General features: G+C 39.7%; 1 protein-coding gene and 1 non-coding gene across 2 annotated transcripts in view; one reads left to right on the forward strand and one right to left on the reverse strand.

Annotated features, from left to right (window-relative positions):
• TARS3 (threonyl-tRNA synthetase 3) overlaps window positions 1-22799 on the forward strand; it is a 71030-nt gene that overhangs the window by 6289 nt on the left and 41942 nt on the right. Inside the window, exons 4-10 of the mRNA XM_041753628.1 lie at window positions 3401-3524; window positions 8768-8889; window positions 10022-10139; window positions 11555-11619; window positions 14346-14424; window positions 15162-15308; window positions 16139-16237. Coding sequence (XP_041609562.1) covers window positions 3401-3524; window positions 8768-8889; window positions 10022-10139; window positions 11555-11619; window positions 14346-14424; window positions 15162-15308; window positions 16139-16237 — 754 coding nt within the window. The remainder of the gene's footprint in view (window positions 1-3400; window positions 3525-8767; window positions 8890-10021; window positions 10140-11554; window positions 11620-14345; window positions 14425-15161; window positions 15309-16138; window positions 16238-22799) is intronic.
• Window positions 18268-18374, reverse strand: LOC121490325. The gene has a single exon (XR_005987630.1). It is a non-coding gene; the product is annotated as a U6 spliceosomal RNA (small nuclear RNA).

Here is a 22799-nt window from a genome sequence, read left to right on the forward strand (position 1 = left end):
TCACATTTAGGTACCTGACCACCCCTAGCAGTAAGAGAATGGAAATGTCACTCCTGCTGGCCAGCCACACATCCAGCTAACGCATTCTCTCCATGGAAGAGGGGAAGCATGGTTTAGGGGACAGCATCTGCCACAGTGTGCCCCTGGGACATCCAGAAATCTGAGACCCTTTTCCATTGTCCCCCACACTCAGTCCCTCCCCAGGTAGGACAACTCTAGGTCCCAACAAGCTGACAGTGTAGGATTTTCAAGGGATGTGCAAAATACTTCATTAGGCTGGCCCCTTATGCTTTGGCAATAAATAAGCTAATAGACAAGGCTGCCCACCCCATGTTTATATTCAGTGGTGGAATACACAAAAGACCGTTACAACTGAAGTGTATTTGGGAAAAAGAGGAAAGAGTGATAGGGCATACGGTAGTGTAGAAGAAGCCATCAGATCTTGCTGGCAGTGATTGTGAGGCCAGACTGGCAGCAGGTAGTGGTTGGGTCAGCCCATCTGGCCACCCTTTGTTTTTCTGGGAGCAGTCCTCTTGTCCACTGTCCTGTAAAGACTCTGATTTTGCTCTTTGGGAGCTTCGTAGTTGTCTATCCTCATTAGCCACATCTGGAGTGTGGGGCAGTTTGTCCTGGGGGCTGTACAGTTGGTACCAGGCAATTCCTCCTGGTGCACACTTGGTGGCTCAGAGCTTCTTTAAAAAAGATCAAACAGTCATAGGTGTTTGTAAGCTGGGTTTGTCCTTTGGCAAGTACCCTTCTCTCCAGCATAGTAGGCTTCCAGTCTCTTTGCTTCTAATCAGTTCCACGTGAAGTAATCTTGCTTAGGGAATTCTAGACAAAGACTTCTCACCCCCTTTCTTCCCTGGCTTTTGTGCTTGGTCCATTCCTCTGTCCCTCACTTTAATGACCTGAGGTCGTATGAAACAATAGGATGTCAGAGGGCAGCACCCTTTCTCCAATTCCTGCCCTCGGCCTGGCCCCTACTGTCAGTCTTGACATGTGGCCTTTGAGAAGAGCTGTCCCTCCTGCTGTTTGGGACAAAGGACCGTTTCTCCAGTCTTACACAGCCTTACATTTCTGGACTCTTTGTCAGTTTGGATTACAGGCCGCAGGCAGAGCCTCTCTTGGCAAAGCCCTTTCCCTTCCATCTCTGCCTACAAACCCAGTAGTTCTCACCCAGGCCCAGCTTGGTCTGGTATTTTGAAAAAGCTGCAGTAGCTGTTCAGCATTTGCCAACATTCTCCCTTCTTATGACGGCTTCCTTATGTGCTATAGGCATTGTAAGCACATTAATTTCCCTTCAGAACTTTACCAAATATTTTATCAACTATTTAAATCAAATATCTGTCAGTATTTGATATTTATCAGATATATGACACCACAAGGGGATATTGGCTTCCCATATCTTGCTGCCCATTTGCTAAGCCAGTGCCACATGTTTTGTTTTTGTTACTCACCTCCAGGTCCTTACTTTTTTGGATTAGTTAAGATACAGGCTAAGATGCTGCAACAGAGAGACCAACAAAAATTCAGTGACTTGAAATATGACCAAAGTTTCTCTCCTGTAACAGTCTGGGGGAGTGGGAGCTGGCGTGGCAGGGCAGCACTTCTCCATAAGTAAACTGAAGATTTGAATTCCTTCCGTTTGGTCATTTGGTCGGGGGACCATCTGTAGGCATGTACAGCACTGCAGTTGTCTGTGTGGTCCAGGGGAACAGTGCATGTACACTGTGGTCTGCGGAAGGTAGGGAGGGGATGGAGAAGGGCTCTCTGTTGTCTTGAGGCTGAGATGCAGAAATGCTACAGACCACTGCTGCTTGAATCCATTGCTTCTAGACTTAGTCACATGGCCACATCTGGCTGCAGGGAAGGCTGAAAACTATTGTACCAGAAGGAGAGAATGGGTGTGGAGAACCCCTAGCAGTCTACACAGCCAGTAAAAATGAAAATAAATTTCTACTTCATTAGTAACAGTAGCTAACATTTAATAAGAAGTTTTTATTATGAGTATGTCTTGTTTCATCTTTAGAATAAATGGATGAGGAAGGTCCTATAAATCCCTACTTTACAGATGAAAAAGCTGAGGCTTAGAGTTAATTGTTCAGTGTTGAAACCCAGGTTGGCCTGACACCAGAGCAGGTACTCTTAACTGCAGCACTGTACTGCCATTCAAGTTATAGAAACGCAAGTTAACACATTATCTGGTAAAGAGGACATGGTCTCATAGTACCTGGCATTACAAGGGGACAGAGAAAAAAGTATTCTTGCTCCTTTCCTGGTTGGAAAATTGGGCAGTATCCTCCAACAGAGATCATTAGAGCTCATTTTCCTTGACTCAGCAGTTTTACTTCATGAATTTTTTTCCTGAGAAAATGATTTGGAACTAAGATACGTGTTCAAGAATGTTCACTGCAGTATTATTTGTCATTGGATAAACAAAACAAAGCAAAAAAACTCCACAAAGAAATAACCAAAATGCCCAGCTATAGAGGGTTCAGTTAACAAGTCTTGGTTCTGCCGTGGCTGGTAACTAATGTGTTTTTCAAGTCTGTCTATGGTCAGGGAAAATATGTAACTTACTAAGTTTAAAAACTACATTACCAAATAACATAAACAGAATGGTACTATTATTAGATTTTCATATTGGTGTATATATTTATCAAAAAATGTGGAAGGACAGACAACAAAATGCTAACAGTAATTTCTGAGTGGTGGGATTGAGGGTGGGTTTTTTTTTTTCTTTTGCTTTTCTGTGCTTTTCAGGGTTTTAATATATTATTTTTGTCAGTAGTTTTCAAACAACAATAAATGTATGTGAGAGAGAGAGAGAGAGAGAGAAAGAAAAAGAAGAGGAGGGGTGGATGTAGAAAAAGCCTAGAAAGACATGCATCAAAATGTTAGGCATAGTTATTTCAGGGCAGTAAGATTTACATGGTATTTTTATTTTATTTTTTATGCTTTCTCTGTTTTCCAATTGTTAGTTTATTTTATTTTGTTTTGTTTTTACAGTGGGTGTATACTACTTTTGTATTTAAAATAACTGTTACAAAATTTTTAAAAATATGCGCTATTAATTTACTTTTGTACTTTCTATTCACTTGAAAAACAAGCAACCCTGGAAATTATTCTCTTTTTTTTTTTAAGATTTTTTTCTTTATTCATGAGAGAGAGAGAGAGAGAGAGGCAGAGACACAGGCAAAGGGAGAAGCAGGCTCCATGTAGGATGCCTGATGTGGGACTCGATCCCGGGGTCTCCAGGATCATGCCCTGGGCTGAAGGCAGCACTAAACCGCTGAGCCATCTGGGCTGCCCAACCCTGGAAATTATTCTAATCTATTGTTTTAATGAATCATTGTAGCATGTGATAAGGATAACTCCCAAGTGACTTTTCTCTTATTAGTCCAGAACTGGCTGAAAGCACAGTTGTAGCCAAAGTAAATGGTGAATTGTGGGACTTGGACCGTCCATTTGAAGGGGATTCCACTCTAGAGCTGCTTACGTTTGATAATGAGGAAGCTCAAGCTGTAAGTATTTAAAAATCAATCAATGAAACCTCAGGTATTTATATTGTAAATGATATTATGCACGAAGACACATATCGAAGTCAAGAATGATGAGTTTTATAACCTAAGACTTAACATTTGTTTCTTGGTGTTTAGTATTTCATGAGTTTCTATGGAACGAATATGTACAAGTGTGTATCAGCTTCTAAAGAAACTCCTATTTACCATTTTTAAAAAATAGTTGTTTCCTTAAGCTATAATACTTTATTATAAAATCAATGTATAGTCCAAATGAGTTTTTAATAGATTCTTAAAAGTGGGTCTACTTTATAACATAATAGGTATAGGAGAATTGGAAGACTATCAAAACTCAGATATCTGTTCAATAGTTATTAATTCTGTAAACTAGATACCAGATTTTCATGCAGGTCTCTGATACACAGTATTACCTTAACTTTGCAGTTTCCCTTCATGCAATCTATTGTCCACCTAAAAACCTAACCTTAATCTTGAAATTTATGCTAAATTTGTGATTTATTAATCCAAACCTATAAGAATCATATTTAAAGTATGTGAGGTATAACAATTCAAGAGCTAAATAATGCAATATCAATAAAATCACACTTAAAAGTGATTCAGAAAGAGCAATCTTTAGAAGAAACACATAGTGTATATGTATTATTGAGTTGTTCTCATGAGTTGTTCACAGCTGTCACTTAACTTCATCTCCAGTGTCATCCCTAGACATTAAAATTTTGTAAATTCCCTCAATCAGGTGATGAGTGTCCAAGGCCCTGGAGGTATGTGCTGGACCCTGTAGGGCCACAGTGAACAAGGCATGTAGACTCTCGCTTCCAAGAGTTTATATCTAGTGGGAGAAGGTAGTAAATGAGAAAACAAACAACTAGAGGTTTCAGATAGTGTTAATTTCTGTAGAAAGTCAAATATGGTCTGGAACCAAGGGCAGCCATGACAGCTGGTGGGGCAGTTAGTTTTGATCCTCAACTAAGGGCCAGATCCTGCCTGAAAGCCTTGCACTTTCCTATGCTGGCTAGCTGTTGGCTTATTGTGCAGGTGTCGCTGCTACAGCTCTTTTAAAATATTTGGCTGTTGAACTTTTTTTATTGTGCCAGGTATTGGGGCGGTAGGGGATGGAGGAATGATCAAATTTAATGTTCCATGGAGATGTGAGGTCTTTGGAATTCTTCCCTCCTTCCCTTCAGTGATTTCGGGGGAAAAAAAAATTCTTTATCATGGGAAATCTTTCTAGAGTGAAGAACCAGCATGCCCTTCTGCTTGCCATGATCCTAAGATCGGGTTAATTATAGGGCTTCCATAAATATGTGTGGTTGTGAGTGAAAAAGATAATGGTGAAAAAAACAATTACGAAATGTTTATTTACCACTTACCAAATGGCCCTGACCCTTTATGTGCATTATCTCCTTGAGTCCCCAGGTACCCTAGCACGCAGGTACTGTTTTCTGTTTTTTGTTTTTTGTTTTGTTTTGTTTTGTTTTTTTTATTTTGGCAATCTTTGATATTTATTTATTTATTTATTTATTTGTTTATTTATTTAATTTTTAAAAAAATTAAATTCAATTTGCCAACATGTACTATAACACCCAGTGCTCTTCCCAAGTACCTTCCTTAGAGCCTGTCACCCAGTCACCCTATTCCCCCATTCACCTCCCCTTCTGTAACCCTTTGTTTATTTCCCAGAGTTAGGAGTCTCTCATGGTTTGTCTCCCTCTCTCATTTTTCCCACTCATTTTCCCTAATTTCCCTTATAATCCCTTTCACTATTTCTTATACTCCCCATATGAGTGAAAACATATGATGATTGTCCTTCTCTGATTGGCTTACTTCACTCAGGACATCATAATACCTGAGCCAAAGGCAGTTCGATCCACGTCAAAGCAAATGGTGGATATTTGTCATTTCTGATGGCTGAGTGATACAGGTACTGTTTTAATCCCCATTTTACAGATGAAGCAACCAGAGCTCAGAATGGTTAAGTAACTTCTCCAGAATCTCGATGCTTCTTTTAATGTAACTTAGTAACAAAGATTTCTCTTTTCTGTTCTTGGAATTTATTTTCCTGTTATTTTGAATTCATTAAGATACTGAAGAACATAAACCAATTTATGAATATATAGCACACACATCCATGAAAAAGAAACCGTGTAGGGGATCCCTGGGTGGCTCAGTGGTTTGGTGCCTGCCTTTGGCCCAGGGCGCGATCCTGGAGTCCCGGGACCCGTCCCGCGTCGGGCTCCCAGCATGGAGCCTGCTTCTTCCTCCTCCTGTCTCTCTGTCTTTCTCTCTCTCTCTCTCTCCCTCTATCATAAATAAATAAATCTAAAAAAGAAAAAGAAAAAGAAAAAGAAACCCTGTAGAGAAACAAATCTTGAAAACTCAGATCTGGGCAGCCCCAGGTGGCTCAGCAGTTTAGCGCCGCCTTCATTCCAGGGCCTGATCCTGGAGACCTGGGATCAAGTCCCACATCAGGCTCCCTGCATGGAGCCTGCTTCTCCCTCTGCCTGTGTCTCTGCCCCTCTCTCTTTTTGTATGTCTCTCATGAATAAATAAATAAAATCTTTAAAAAAAAAAAAAAGAAACCTCAGATCTAAAAAATGATAAATTAATGATTTTTTAAAAGCAGTTTTTGCTTCACAGAAAAATTCAAGACTCCTTTATATTATAAAAGATGATTCTGTTCATAAGAATATTTAGAGCATAATGTAACATACAGAAGAAATAAATCCCTCTGCTTTCTGAATAGGTTCATATAGAAAATGACAGGAAGCATATTCACATAAAGCTGATAAATACATACAACAGAAACAAGAGGCATTTTATAAAATGATACAGCTTGCAAATTTCAAACATATCTCAGAGTATTTCCTTTTGTAACCATATTGTCCAATAAAAGAATATACATAGGTGTGTATTATTCTACTTTAAATCTTTGGGGGAAATCCCAGAGAAGCCAGTGCTGTGCAGCTGTGATCTCATGCTCAAGAAAACCCCCCAGGGCACATTATGGTACTTAGAAATGTGAACAAACAAGCAGATTTGTGCAAGAACCAAAGCTGCTAGTTCGGTGCTTGTAGTCCCACTCCATGGTCCATAGTCACACTCCGTTGTCTCTTGCAGGACATCAGGGCATGAGTCCAGCCTCACCCCCCATTTCAATGGCCACTTCCCCTGCCCCCATCCTCTGGATTTGCTCAGCAGAAGTGACAATCAACCACACCCTTCTTTTAAGGTTTTTTTTTTTATGGCACCACTGCTTTTCTGGCTTCACTCCATTCCCACCATGGGTTCTTTTTTTTTTTTTTTCTTTAATCTTATTTATTCATGAGAGACACGCAGAGAGAGGCAGAGATATAGGCAGAGGGAGAAGCAGGCTCCCTGCATCGATGTGGGACTCGATCTCAGAACCCTGGGATCACGACCTGAGCCAAAGGCAGATGCTCAACCAACTGAGCCACCCAGATGCCCCCCACCGTGGGTTCTTTCTAAGACTTCTTTGCTAGCTTTTTCTTCTGCCTTTGCTTCCAGAGTGAGGAATTCTGTGCTCAGTCACAGCACCCTCTGTATATTCCCGTTCCAAGCTGTCGTGTCTATTAACTGCTGTCAATTCTCTTTGTAGTGAGATATGTCTCAGTCTTTTATATGCTACTGCCCATGTGATATCTCCATCTGGAGAACGTTCAGGAATCTTTAGTATGTCCATGGTGGAACTCTTGATCTCAGCCCCAGAACTTACGCCTTCCCTGTCTGCCCATCTCACGGTACACCTCCACCACATGCCCAGTTGCTCAACCTAGAATCTCATGGGTTGAGTGTGATTACTACCTGCTCTCTCAACTCCAGTCTGTACTTAATTGCCAACCCCTTACTTTCCTAATGTATCTTGAATCTTTCCACTCCTCCCCATCTCTACTGCCATTGCCCAAGAGTCTACAATGGTGGTGTTATAGCACTGCCCAAGAATCTGCCCACCTGCTCTCCTAGTCCCCAAAAATCCATTCCCATGCTGCTACCAGACAGTGTGTTAAAATGCAAACTGAATAATTTCTTTCTGCTTCAAGCCCTTCAGTGCATCTCATTGCATTTAGAATAAAACTCAGATTTGTCTTCTCCCCCTGCCCAAGGCCTGCATGGTTGCTGGCTCTTTCTTAGCTCTGCAACCTTTCTTTGGCTACCCTGCTTTATCCCTTACATGTTAGTCTTGCATGCCTTCCTGACTCCCTGGGAATGTAGAGCCTTCAATGTTATTCTTCATCACAGTGTCCTGCTCATCTCTTTCTCTTGTGATTATGCACTTACTGGTTGGTTTATGCCTGTTGCTCCCACACTGCACAGTAAGCCAACCATATGAGGCCAGTGACTCCTTTTTCTTTCACTGCTGCATCTTCAGCACCTAAGACAGTGTTTGGCTCAACAAATATCTAGGTGTGGACAGCACACCAAAGAAGAGACTTGGGTTCGTGTTGGCAGTTAGCCTGCCCTCCTGGCACCATCCAGAGCGACAGGGCTCTCCCCAGGGACCAACCAACCCTCTGGGGCTGTTTACAGACCGATCTCAGCCTAACCCTGCGGATTGGGATCGCCCGTAGCCTGCTCAGTGCTGGAACTCGCTCTGTTCCAATTTATTTTGTCAACTAATTTTCTAACTTTAATGTTTTATATTTAATAAGGGAAAGAAAGTGTTGCCAGGGGACTCAATTGTCTTGCTTCTTTGGTACCTGTATTTATTTGGTGACTTTGGTTAGTTATAATTTATCCATAAAACATTGATTCCTTGGGAATTCAACACCAAATTCAAAACCAAACTTTCCGAACTTGTAGACCCGATGAGCAGCCTTTGGACTTCGGCAAATTAACTGGTGTGTGTACTGCCCCGGGGTCTCAGGCAGCCAGCAGGCATTCCCAGGCCACACTTCTCCCTCCAGAGCCATTTTATCAAAAGCTGTTCAACATGTGAAGACTGCTGTGTAGACACAAACTACTTTGGTCCTATGCATTCAGCTTAGAGGCTATCTTTGGAGAAACCAAGCATGTGCCCCTGGTATAACTGCAAGGAGCACTCAGAAAATGGTCTCTTCAAAGAGAGCATTGAAGAGCAAATTGATGTTGCTCTGTTTTTGTGTTTATCCCCTTATAGTTAACCCACTTGCTTCCTTGTATTATTTTACTAATAATTTCCCCGGACACAACTTCAATATCCACTGGCCTCTGTGTTTGATGCTCTGCAGGTATACTGGCACTCCAGTGCTCACATTCTTGGGGAGGCCATGGAGCTTTACTATGGAGGCCATTTGTGCTATGGTCCACCCATTGAAAATGGATTCTATTATGACATGTTCATTGAAGACAGGTAATACCACTGCATATTCACATCTGAAGGCATGCATTAATAGTCCATTATTTTATAATGGTTACATATTAATTTAGTTAATGTGTGCTCTATAACATGAGTATAGATTGGCTGTTTGAAAATTATTTTTTTATGAGTTTAGATTCCAGAACTAACTGAGCACCCTGGACCGTATAGCTCCTGTATACCAACTTGACCAGCTTCATCTCCTCTTACCACCATTCTAAGATTCATTAAGCAAGATTTTTTTGACTGCCTGTTATCTGCTCTGTGTTTGATGCTGATGATTCAGTGGTGAACAGATCAGTCTGTTCCCATGGAGCTAACAGTCTCTTTAGCTTAGACAGTAAACTAACAGCCACCTACTACCAGGTGGTGATGAGTGGTATGGAAGAAAATAAACCAGGTATGAGGAAGTGTGTGCCATGACAGGTGGTCAGCAAAGGATAAAGTGATGTTGAAGCAGGGATCAGGATGGACAAAGGGAGCAAGCTCTGAGGTAGTGTGTATGTGGGGGTGTATTTATGAACATTTTGGGAAAGAACGTTCTAGGCCTCTGGGACCTCCCTGGCATGGGCTTATGCCTGGCTGTTTGAGGAAAGTCAAGGAAGCCAGTGCGGGTGGAGGAGAACTAGCATAAACCAGGGAGTGGCTGAAAGAGGTCAGCTGATGGCTCACGGAGGCCCATTCCCTGTGAGTGCTGGTCTACTCTGCAGTTCACACTCACAGATCTTTCTCCTAACCTGGATCCAAAGTCACTGAGGGTGGGGGTTTGTAAGCACTTACTACAGTTCCTTTGAACAAAAATGTAGATGCATGAAGTATAAAGTAGACCACACAGAAGAACAGGCCTCCAAGGAGCTCACAGTCTAACCAGGGAGTATTTTACCAGGGCTTTCCAATTGCACACCTCATTGCAGAGAAGAACTGCAGGCAAATCTTTTCCTCTGTTGGTGCCTCAGTGTTCTTCAAGAAGTGAGATGATCTGCCTTGCATGTGGATACATACAATAAAACACAAAATTCCTCAATGCATGTCAGAAAGCATGTCAGTTAGTGATGAAGGTCCACAAAAAGGTAACTGCATGATGGCTGAGAAATCTGTGTTGACTCTTACTTGCTTTTCTTTTTAGAGCAGTGTCCAGCACAGAGCTGTCAGCACTGGAGAACATATGTAAGACTATCATAAAAGAAAAGCAACCATTTGAAAGACTGGAAATCAGCAAGGAAGTGCTCCTAGAAATGTTTAAGGTAACTTCAGGAAACTCTTTAGAATAAGAAAACCTTTTGCCAGGAATATTAAAAAAAATTAACAGACAACTTTCTTTTTTAAACAAATTGAGTGTTGCTTGCCACATTATTCCAAATAGTCTGGCAGCCTAATGCGAGGTTGTTGCCACTTGCCCAATGTGATATTTCCCCACTATCTCCTGAAAATTTTAATGCAGATATAAGTGGGTAAGGGGCCAGGTGAATAGTTTTCACATGTGTGTTTCTAAATCTGATTAATTTTGAGTGTTGTTAATATTCTGACTACTAAATTCCATAATACTTCTGCATTCTCTTTATCTTGTTTGACCAATGTATGTAAATATATTCTTACTTTAATTAATTAATTAATTTAAAGATTTTATTTCTGTATTCATGAGAGACACAGAGAGACAGAGGCAGAGACACAGGCAGAGGGAGAAGCAGGCTCCATCCAGGAAGCCCAATGTGGGACTTGATCCCGGGACTCCAGGATCATACCCTTGGCCGAAGGCAGGCGCTAAACCACTGAGCCACCCAGGGATTCCCCTATTTATTTATTTTTGAGAGAGTGTGTACACGTGTGTTGGGGGGTGATCAGAGGGAAAGAGAATCTAAAGCAGGCTCTGGGGGCAGTTGGGTGGCTCACTGGTTGAGTGGCTCACTGGTTGAGTGTCTGCCTTTCGTTCAGGTCATGATCGAAATGGCCGCCATCACCACCATCCATCTCCAGAGATTTTTCCTCTTCCCCAATTAGAACCCCACACGTAGTTAACACTAATTCTCTGTTCCCACTTCCCCTTTTTCTACCTTTATGAATTCGATTACTCTAAGAATCATAAAAGTGGAATCATATGATATTTGCCTTTTTGTGACTTCCTCATTTCAGCAGCATAATGTCCTCAAGATTCGTCCATGGTGTGACATATGTCAGAATTTCCTTCCTTTTTAAGGCTTAATGTCTATTGCCTAAACTTACTATACACATTACAATGCCTTTCTTTTTCATATGATATGTTAAAGTATTGTTCTCCATATAATGATATATATTATATATTTAAAAATTAATTTTTACAATATCAAAAATAACACTTCAACATGATAACCAACATAAAAATAATTAAGGAGCCATTTTACAATCTTTCTTTCATAGTACGTCTCTGAAATCCAGTGTGTTTTGCACTTCAGCACATTTCATTTCAGACTAGTTCTAATGCAAGTGCTCAGTAGTCAGTTGGGCTTGTAGCTCCCCTTTTGGACACTACAGCTTTAAGCTGTGAGTTCTCCATATTCTCAGGGTCTTAGTACCTAGAACATACTAGACACCCATTCAGTGTTTGTTGAAAAAAGCAAAAGTTTCTTTTCCCACTTAAACATTTTATGTAATAATATGTAAATATGTGTGTGTTTTTTTGTAGTACAATAAATTTAAATGCCGTATCCTGAATGAGAAAGTTCACACTCCAACTACCACAGTTTACAGGTGAAGTGTATGTAAATTTTAAGCACTGCTCCCTGGTCTTTGGGCGGGTGGTGTATTTGTAAATTTGCATGGTTGATATACCACTTTAGTTTGGGACTCTGAAATGTTATCAGTGAAGGGAAATGATTCAGCCTTCATTTGAATTATTGCTGGTGCTAAAATCTGAATTTTTGTTTTCTGGATGTTAGCTTTGACAGCATCTTTTTCCATGTGGGTGAGACTGTGTTTGCCCAGGGCTTTATGTTTTAGTGGGGGCTGTTAGGAAAGGGAATCTTGCTTTATCCTGCCACATTCTTATTAATATGGCAGTGGAAGTCATTATGGGCCATCTTCCTCCTGTGGTGATTTTTTGCCTCTTACTATACTCCCCATTTCCTGGAGCCCAAGAGCATTAACTTTCATGCATGGATATTCCTAATGAAGCATAATGAAAGACCCTGTTGGGGAACCAAGGGCAAATCAAGTGGTAGGAAGAGGCGAGTAAAACCAATTCTACCCTGACTTAGTTCTGTTTCTTTGACATCTGAGCCCCTTTTTTACTCATGCATTTTTTAAGCTGCCTGACAGGTAATTGCTCTGTGTTCTGCCTGTCTGGCTGCCTCTTTGACTTTCACGGATCCATCTTAAGAAGATCTGATGCCTATGTAATTGAAATCACAAATATCCTCTCTAGAAGCATTTACTTTCCACAGTCAGGTACTTGTGGTTCTGGGGTGTAAACGTCATCTTTGCTCTAAGCAAAACTATGCACAGAGCATTTCTTACATTATAATAAGAACTCATTGCCCTTTGATTTTGAAGTGGGATACCATGCTTACCTTATTTTTACCATTCTCCAATGACCTAATAAGGTTTTATTTTTCATTACCTGTAATTCAAATAAATGTTGGTATATGCATTTCAAAGCTTAAAAATACATGAAGATATAGAAAAGATAGGCTAAGTCGTAAAATTTTGGCTTCTAATACTTGAGCTTTTGTGGTTATTTTTTTGAACCTTACTTAGGTCAACACTGACACTTCTTATTCTGTCAGTTTAATTTTTGGAAAAGGAATTGCTTTTTTTTCTATAGAGTTATTTAGAAATTAGAGTATTGAAGTCTTCTATGCTAATTAGGCATTCCTTTTATTCCTCTGAGCATTGATTTACCACTTCCATCTTGGACAGAGAACAGTAAATCCTGGTCATCCCAAGAAATTGTCATTTCATTTAAACATTTCATGTTTAAAGCTTATCCATTTTGGTAAATAAACCAGTCCCTTTATGTATTCATTGTAATTTTTAACTTTTTAACCAGTGAACTTTAAAAATATTTAAAGTTCGTTGGAATAGTTAGGGAAAATATTTTCTTTACTAAATTTTCCTTAAATTAGTTGATGTTAAGTACTTTCCCTCTGACCGGTGTCACTAGTATTTTAACTTTTTAAATGTTTCTGTACTTCAAAAAAAGTCTGTGCTTATTAAAGTTTGGGGGTCCTTGTTTGTTAGAGGTGCAAATGAATCCTCAGCAACAACACCATGTGTTTTGTTTGTTTTTTATAGAGAGAGAGAAAGAGCACGTGCAAGCAGGGGTGGGAGGGGTGGGAGAGAAGGAGAGGGAGAGAGAGATCATAAGTAGGCTCCACACCCAGCATAGGATGCAGGGCCCTGAGGTCATGACTGGAGCAGTAATCAAGGGTCAGACCATTAACCCACTGAGCCACCCAGGCACCCCACTATGTGTTTTTTTTTTTTAAGATTTTATTTATTTATTCATGAAAGACACACAGAGAGATAGAGGCAGAGACACAGGTAGAGGAGAAGCAGGCTCCATGTAGGGAGCCTGACGTGGGACCCAGTCCCGGGACTCCAGGATCACGCCCCAGGCTGAAGGCAGGTGCCAAACCGCCGAGCCACCCAGGGATCCCCCCGACTATGTGTTTTAATATAAGTGGTGCCATCTCTGACCTAAACATTTGCGTGAGAATTGCACTCTAGTCAATGTTCTGTTTTAGTAAACCAGAAGACAGTTAAGCATTTTGTCACAATGCCAGAAGGTCTAAAAACAGATAAAAGATCCCTGAAATTTGTTTACTTATTTTTTAAACAGACCTGATTTTGTTAGAGCAGATTGAGGTTCACAGCAAAATTGAGAAGTACAGCAATTTCTGATTTCTTGTAACCTCCTTCACTATCAGTACCTCCTCCTGCAGACTAGCACATTAGTTACAATTGACAGACCTACATTGACACATCATAGTCACATAGAATCCTGAGTTAACTATATAGTTCACTCTTGCTAGTGTACATTCTGTGGGTTTGGTGAAGTTTATTTTTGAAGTAAGGTATCAAGTTGGTGCATTTTGTATAAATTGTAGATAATTTTGGTTTTGAAAGTTAGTGTAAAGCAGAGGAATGGCTTTTTAATTTTATGAAAGTGGAAAGTTTTTAAGAGCCTTGGCATATGACAACAAAAAATGGTGTCTTTATGTATAGTTAATTTCAGAAGATTCTGTAACTTCCGATTTTGAGCAAAGGAGGGAAGACTGGGATCAAAGGCTAGATAAATTGCCTCTTCATCCTAAATTAAAAATTAAATTATTTTAAATTGTTCCCAAATTAGAAATTGACCTAAGATGTACAAATAAGTGAGATCCTTCACTTAAAACATACGAAAACATGGTTTGTAACAAATGGTCCAAAAAGCTCTAACTGTATCTGGGCATGTCTGAAATATTTCATTGTAGGTGTGGTCCATTAATTGACCTTTGCAAAGGCCCCCATGTAAGACACACTGGAAAAATTAAAGCCATAAAAATTTTCAAGGTAAGGATTTTTTTTAAAGATTTTATTTATTTAAAAAAAAGATTTTATTTATTTACTCATGAGGGACACAGAGAGAGAGAGAAAGAGACAGAGACACAGGCAGAGGGAGAAGCAGGCTCCAATGCAGGGAGCCCAACAGGGCTCCATCCTGGGTCTCCAGGATCAGGCCCTGGGCTGAAGGTGGCGCTAAACCACTGAGCTACCCGGGCTGCCTGGATTTTTTTTTTTTTAATACAGCAAACTTAAGATGATCTAGAAAATGAGGAATTTCAATCATATCTTTTATATTCTGAACATCATGGTCTTTTACAATACTCCATTATTTGATTTTTACGTAAATTTTTAAAGATACTATAATTTTTTACATTTCTGGTAATTAGGACCTTACATGTAGCTTTTAATTGTCTATTGCCTAAACTTACTATACACATTACAATGCCTTTCTTTTTCATATGATATAAGGTATTGTTCTCCATATAATTCTCGAATTACCCTAGTAATTTTTCCACAGCAGATGACATCATTTTCTGATGAATTCGGGCTGGGCAAATTTAATTAGAATCTATTTTAAAGTCTTTCCAAAAAAAAAAAAAAAAAGTCTTTCCAGTGCCACAAAAAGTCATTTTTTAAGTAAAGCCATGCTGATGATGTAGCGGAAAATTTTTCACATATATAAGAGTGATTTCATTTATCACCAGATGTTTGGTGTGTTCACCCAAATCCTGTTTGATACTTAGAATTCCTCAACTTACTGGGAGGGCAATCCTGAAATGGAAACACTGCAGAGGATCTATGGGATATCATTCCCTGATAACAAGATGTTGAAGACCTGGGAAAAATTCCAAGAGGAAGCCAAGAACCGAGATCACAGGAAGGTTGGAAAGGTATGCTGCCTGTCCTCATCACCAGCAGGATGGGGATGTCCTTTGTTGGCCTATGATTAAACTGTTTGGTATTTCTTTTCTCTGGTTCCACCTTCTGTTTGCTGTTGAGTTCTTGCATGCTAATACCCTGTCTTCTCACCTCATTCCTTCTTGTGTCTTTTATTAGTTTTAGAAATTACACCCTTCTCTTATTCTTTTTTTTTCCCTTCTCTTATTCTTACCATGATAAAAATGTTCTAAAAAATTGTACCTAATAACATACTTTGTATTTGAGAAACAGAGAAGAAAGAAAACATGAGATTTGAGAGCAGACAGACCTGGGTTTCAGCCTCCATCTGGCCACTTATGGCTGTGTTATATGGAGGCCAGGTATTCACTTAGGGACCTCCACATGCTTGTCTCTTGCTCGGTAGCATTGGCAGGGCTGATGCAAGGACAGACGCTGGACGATGGTGGCAGCATGGGGCAGGTGTTCAGTAGTGACAGCATGATGATGAGCACCACCAGGTAGGGCCCACCTCCTGCACTGAACTTCTCTGGTATTTCTGCTGTATTCTCTCCCCATGAGATCCATACTCCCACGTGCCAAGTCAGAAATCAGCAGAAAATAAAGGTACATGAAAAGCTAACTAACCATAAATACAAATTATGATTTTATGTGTGCTAGTACATATAGTTAGAGGTAAGTACTGAGGGGCTTTTGGGAAGTCAGTTATTAGAAGATGGAAATTGTAACTGAGTATAAGTCTCATTCCTAGCATGTCATGTGTATACGGTAAATACTGATCAATGGCAGTGAGATCTGAGATGCAGTTTTTGTTTTAATCTAGGAACAAGAACTGTTTTTTTTCCATGATCTCAGTCCTGGAAGCTGCTTTTTTCTTCCCAGAGGAGCCTTCATTTATAATACACTTATGGATTTCATACGAGTAAGTTAACTTTTAAAATGTTTCTCTTATTCAGCCCCATTTTACATTTTACTATTTTTTCATAATAAAATGGCTCAGCATTTACATTAATTTTAACAATATTAATAAGAATTTTGAACCTAAGAGAGAAATACTGGGTTGCGCTTCCAAAAAACAATGAGATGAATTCTATATTCCCTAAATAAAATGCATTCTTGGGATTTCAAGAAGTGCACTTACTGTCCATTTAAGTTTCTAGAGCACAAACAATACAGAGGTAAACAATAGACTAAGTGTGGAACTCCCTGTGAAGGAGAAGAAAGGAGGAAGTGTCCTATCTGGCATACTATGCTAAATGATCAAATGTTGCTTCTGAAAATGTGGTCCATGGTCCCCCTCCACTGTCTATGATGTGACTCCCAGGTGACGTGGCAGCTCCATCCAGAGCAAAGGGTCAAGACAATTGTGTAAGATACCTTCTTGTAATAAAGTTTATAGATAGAAAGTATTCAGTTACGTCATTTAAACTACAGATACTGTTCAGAGGTGATCCACGTAGACTGTTAGGATTATGTTTCCTTCTGAGTGTGTTTTTTGTCTTTCCATAATTATTACCTGAAATTTCATTTACTCAGTTTTATATCACTAACTTATTCAGTTCCTATCACTAAATTCATCCTCAAACTTTTTCTCAAAACTGCAAAACTTCTTACAGTGTCTTCTGATGATTCAGGTAATATCTCAGTAATTTTTTTTTTAAGATTCTATTTATTCATTCATGAGAGACACAGAGAGAGAGAGAGAGGCAGAGACACAGGCAGACAGAGAAGCAGACTCCATGCAGGGAGCCCAATGTGGGACTCGATCCCAGGACCCAGGACCATACCCCGGGCTAAAGGCAGACGCTAAACCACCAAGCCACCCAGGCATCCCTGTATTTCAGTAATTTTTAAAAATTTGGTCCTCTTGTTCTACAATTAACTTGCTACAAGGATTCTTGCCAACTGATGTCTTAGGACTTGTTTTCTTCATTCTAGCTACTCTTCTCATGTCTCTGCTCTCTCATTCTAGCTATTCTCCTCTTTCCTGATCCTGCACCTTCCGCTTCCTTCCTTATCCCTCACATTTGGGGAAGAACTTTCTTTGGCAACTTCCTGAGAAAAGGTTAATGGCATGAGCTGGTTATTCTCTGTCCACCTTACTAGTCTCATTTCCTTTCCTTCTTGTGCGGTGTCCCTGGAGGCTAAACTCTGTGGACTCCATCACCTGGGCTATGTACCTTCCAGTAAGGATTGGCCAGTGTGAAGCCATGGTAGGCCAGAGGGCCTTGAAGAATCACTGAAGATTAGCCAAGGCTTCAGCAGGTCTCAATGACCATCACAGCTGCTGTTTGGATGGTCTGTTTTTGCTGGAAAATCAACACATCCTTGGCACCTTCAACTCTCAAGGTTTGGGGTTGTGTGGAGAATAAACACAGCCTCTATGGTGACCTGAAAAGAATCTTTTATCTTTATAGATGCAAGATACACATGGCTGATGTTTAGGCCCAAGGCCTGATTGTATGGGTTGCAGAATTATAAAGTCATTTAAATGCACAATCCCTGTGGTCTATTATTTAAGGTAAGGGTACTTGGAAAGAGTGAGTTCCTGAATTTTGGAATAAGAATATTTGGCAGACACAGATGAGGCAGAGGACTTTGAACTCCTGGATGTCTTTGTCTGACGAAATTAGCCTTTCCATGCAAACAAAACAAAAACAAAAACCATTTAAGGATTTTACCTATTTTTTCTCTTGATCTGTTATATGGTCTTGCCTCTTCTCATATTTAGTAATTTTTTATTATATCTAAATATTGTATATAAAAAGAACTTCAGAGGCTGTAGATAATGTCATCTCCCACTAGAGCATTTACCCCCTGACAAGATTGAAGACTAATTCTTCAATCCAATTAAAGATTGAGGTGAGTTAGGGCTGGGCTTCCATTTTGATTTTTTTTTTTTGGGGGGGGGGGTTTGAAAATCAAAGTTTTATTCCTAAAGTACAGACAGTAAAAAATATGGAACGCTTCACGAATTTGCGTGTCATCCTTGCGCAGGGGCCATGCTAATCTTCTCTGTATCGTTCCAATTTTAGTATAGGTGCTGCTGAAGCGAGCACTGGGCTTCCATTTTGATAAGACACAATCTACCTCTTATTCATCCATATTTCTTTTTTTCTTTTTAAGATTTTACTTATTTATTCATGAGAGAAACAAAGAGGCAGAGACACAGGCAGAGGGAGAAGCAGGCTCTATGCAGGGAGCCTGACGTGGGACTCGATCCTGGGTCTCCAGGATCACGCCCTGGGCTGAAGGCGGCACTAAACCACTGAGCCACTCGGGCTGCCCTCATCCATATTTCTAGGGCATGACCCTGTGGGGTTTCCAGTTGACAGTCTCGTCTCTTCGGCTCCAAAAGACTGGAGGACAATCAATCCTGCTCTTCCAATGTGTTCTACTACTGAGTAACAAACTATTCCAAATCTCCTCTGATTATTGGATTAGATTTTGTTAGCTCAAAATCTAATAATATGTCATCTGAATCAGGTCTAGGTGCAGATGAGGCTCCTCAGGTGCAAAGTACAGATCACCAAAAGCAGTTCTGCTCATCGTAAGATCTGTGAAGTAAAGGGACAAGTTATCTGTGGGCCACCCCCCCCCCAACATTATAAAATAATGATAAATAGGATGTAGTACATACTGCCATTCCAAAAGGGGTGGGGTAGAGTAATAACTACTGATCTATAGAAATCCTGACAACTTACTCATTCTTTCTCCCTGGTCAGAAAATGCACTTTGGTTAGGACCTTTGTCTCTACATGAGTTGTGGTTCTGCCCTTTGAATCATCCTTCCTTTACCATGAGAAATAGCCCATGTGGACCTCTGAGTAGCTTTCTCAATATTCTCAACCTGTTTCTTTCAGTAGAAGTTTGATGAGTCCCAAGGCCTCATTTCATTTTGTGCTGTCTCTGTCCCTTTTAGTCTAAGATAGTAGAATTCCTTTAAAAGGTTTGTGGGGTCCTTTGTATACATTGGTAATCAACACTTAGGTGAAAATCACACCTGCATCTCTTTTTGAGCCAGATCCTTCTCTACTTAAGCCTGCCTGTGAAGCTGATGTGAGACAGTAAACTTAAGATTCTTAAAAGCCTTAATGTTTGGGGCAACTGGGTGGCTCAGTCAGTTAAGCATCCGACTCTTGATTTCAGCTCATGTCATGATCTTGCAGTCTCTAGATTGAGCCCCACATCTGGCTCTCTGCTCAGTGTAGAGCCTGCTTCGGATTCTTTCTCCTGCTTCCTCCAGCTCATGTGCACGTCCTCTCTCTCTGTCTCACATACATATAAAATAGTAAAATAAAATAAAAGTATAAAGTATAAAAAAATAAAATAAAAAATAAAATAAAATAAATAAAATAAAATAAAATACTCTTAGTGTTTAGCTGAGAGAGTCTACCAAGGCACAATCTTAAGACTCTCAGAAGCCCTACTAGCTACTCAAGTAGCTCATTCTGAGAACTTCACAAATATGGCATACAGCCATACCCTCAAGAGCTTTACCCTAAGGCCATATTTTATTGGTGGTAATCTGTATTTTGTCTTTGTGCTGAAGCCATTCTTATCTTGTTGAGAGAGTCTAAGGATGTAGTGGTTTTATTTTTGAATCTAACGGGTCCTGGCATTTTGATATTTCTTCTCAAAAACTTAATAGTACCCTGTTTAGTTTATGTCTCTCTTGTATTTTGTCATAGGCAGTCATAAGAAGTCAATTGTCCCTTTTTTCTTTCTGCCTAGACACATGCCTAGCTATACTCCATGAATTCTTTGGATACTCTTTCTGTTTTTCATGTTACCTCAGGTGATAGTGTTTTCTGACACCATATATCGAGTCCCCCTTTCCTCATCCTTCAGTGTATTTTCCTCACTATCCTTCCAAGTCCTCACAGTCTGTAGCCTTCTAGCTTCCATCTACCACCTGCCCCCAAGCCAAGGCTGTGTATTTTAGGTTACTGTTATAGCAGCATCCACATCTAGTGCAAATTCTGTTCTGGTTATCTATTGCAGCATAACAGACTGTTCCAAAGCTTAGTTGCTTAAAATGGCCATTTTTTCATTATTATCACTAATGGTTCCAAGTGTTAGGCTTATCAAGGTGATTCTTACATTGAGTTCTATATATGAATATGTTCAGGTGGAGGCTGATGCCAGAGTTGCTGATTGAAGTTTAAGTTACATTTGTTAAAATGCATAAACCTGAAGCTTATAGCTCAATAAATTTTTATACGTGTGTATGTCTATACAACCACCTCCCAAATCAAGATAGAATAGTTCCATCCTCCTTTTTTTAAAAAAAAAGTTTTAAAAATTTATTCGTGGCAGATACACAGAGCGAGGCAGAGACATAGGCAGAGGGAGAAGCAAGCAGGGAGCCTGATTCGGAACTTGATCCCAAGACCCTGGGATCATGACCTGAGCGGAAGGCAGACGCTCAACCACTGAGCCACCCAGGCATCCCGGTTCCATCCTTTTTTAAACAAGATTTTGTTTATTTATTTATTTATTTATTTATTTATTTATTTATTTATTTATTTATTTATTTATTCGAGAGTAGGTAGGGGGACAGGAACAAGCAGACTCCCTGCTGAGCACAGAGCCTGTGCTAGGACAGTTTAATCCTTTCATAAGGTTCTCTTGTGTCTTCCTAGTCAATACCTGCCTCCCCTCTTTTCACCTGAGATGACCTTGCTGTTTTTTATGAACCATAGATCAATTGTGTCTGGTCTTAAACTTCATATAAATCGACTCATACTGTATTAGCTATTGTGTTTCTGACTTCTTTTGTTCAGGATAATGTCTGAGATTCATTCAAGTTTTGTGTATAATTTTTTCTATTGAAAAAAGAGGTATTATATTTTATGACTGTAGTACAGGGTACTTATTCATTATCCTATAGGGATACTTTTAAGTTTGTTCCCACTTTGGAGCTATTATACATGAAGCTTCTACAAACATTTTTGTACATGTCTTTTGGTGGGCATGTACTTACTTCTCTTAGGCATACACCTAGGAGTGGATTTACTAAATCATAGGGTGGTAATGACTAACTTAAGAAAATGCTGAACAGTTTTATGTGGTTGAACCATATAATGTTCCTTCCAGAAATATATGAACATTCCAGTTACTCTACATCCTCTTCAACACTTGGTATTATTAGTTTGTCATTCCAGTGGGAACCATGGTATTATTCTGCATTTCCCTGATGAATAATGATGTGACATGCTTTTTGTTTGTCAGTCATTTGGATATCCTCTTTAATGAAATTCCCGTTTAAGTATTTTGCCCATTTTTAAAAACTGAGTTGTCTTTTTGTTATTGATTTTTAGGGGCTTTTCCTGTATTCTGATATGAGTCCTTTGCTGAATGTATATATTGCGAGTGGATTTTTTCAGGCTGTAGCTTATGGACTCACTTTCTTAATGATGTCTTTTACTAACAGTTCTCATGTTTAACAAAGTCCAATGTATTATTTTTTTCTTTTCTGGTTAGGGCTTTTCATGCCCTGTTTAAGAAATCCTTGCCTATTTTGGAGTCATGAAAATATTCTTCTTTGTTCTATTCTAGAAGCTTGATTATATTTTTTTTGAGACTCAAGGCCACAATCTATCTTGAATTTATTTTTAGGTTCTGTGGAAGAGAGGGGTCAGGGTTCATTCCACGGGGTTATCCAGTAGCTTCAGTGCCATTTATTACTATAGTAAAATATTTGTCCTAATAAAATAATTTTTATGTGTGTTTGTGTGTATATACATGATAATCATTATGCTTAAATTTTGGTTGGAATTACATTCATTCTATAGATTAATTTGCAGATAATTGACACTGAGTTTTCCAGTCTATGAACATGGACATTTTGTTGGGTCATTTAGTTCTTTCTTTCCCTTTGGCAGTATTTTGTAACTTCTGTTTTAGAGGTCTTGCACATTTCTCAGATTGTCCCCTAGACATTTGATTTTTTTGAGTGGAAATGGTGGAGAAACACATAAAAAGGTGCTCAACATCATTAGTCATCAAAGAAATGAAAATTAGAGGCACCTGTGTGGCTTAGCTAGGTAAGCATTGACACTTGATTTTGTTTTTTTTGTTTTTGTTTTTGTTTTGTTTTGTTTTTGACCCTTGATTTTGACTCAAGTCACAATCTCAGGGTTGTGAGATCAACCCCCACATCAGGCTCTGCACTGGATGTGGAGCCTGCTTAATATTCTCCTTCTCCCTGTGCCCCTCCCCCTGCTTGCACTCTCTCTCTCCCCAAAAAAATGAAATGAAAAATTAAAACCAGCAAGCTACATGTCCACTAGAATGGCCCCCCACCCATACATACTCCAGGACAACAAACAAACAAACAAACAAACAAAAACCAAACAAACCCAAAAACCCCACCTCCACAACAACAACCAGTACAACCTGAAAACACTAGAGGTTGTCAAGAATGTGGAGAAATTCTAACTTCCCTTGCAGGTAGGAATGCAAAATGGTATTACTACCTT

This window comes from Vulpes lagopus, chromosome 4 (genome assembly GCF_018345385.1).
Source record: "Vulpes lagopus strain Blue_001 chromosome 4, ASM1834538v1, whole genome shotgun sequence".
NCBI lineage: Eukaryota > Metazoa > Chordata > Mammalia > Carnivora > Canidae > Vulpes > Vulpes lagopus.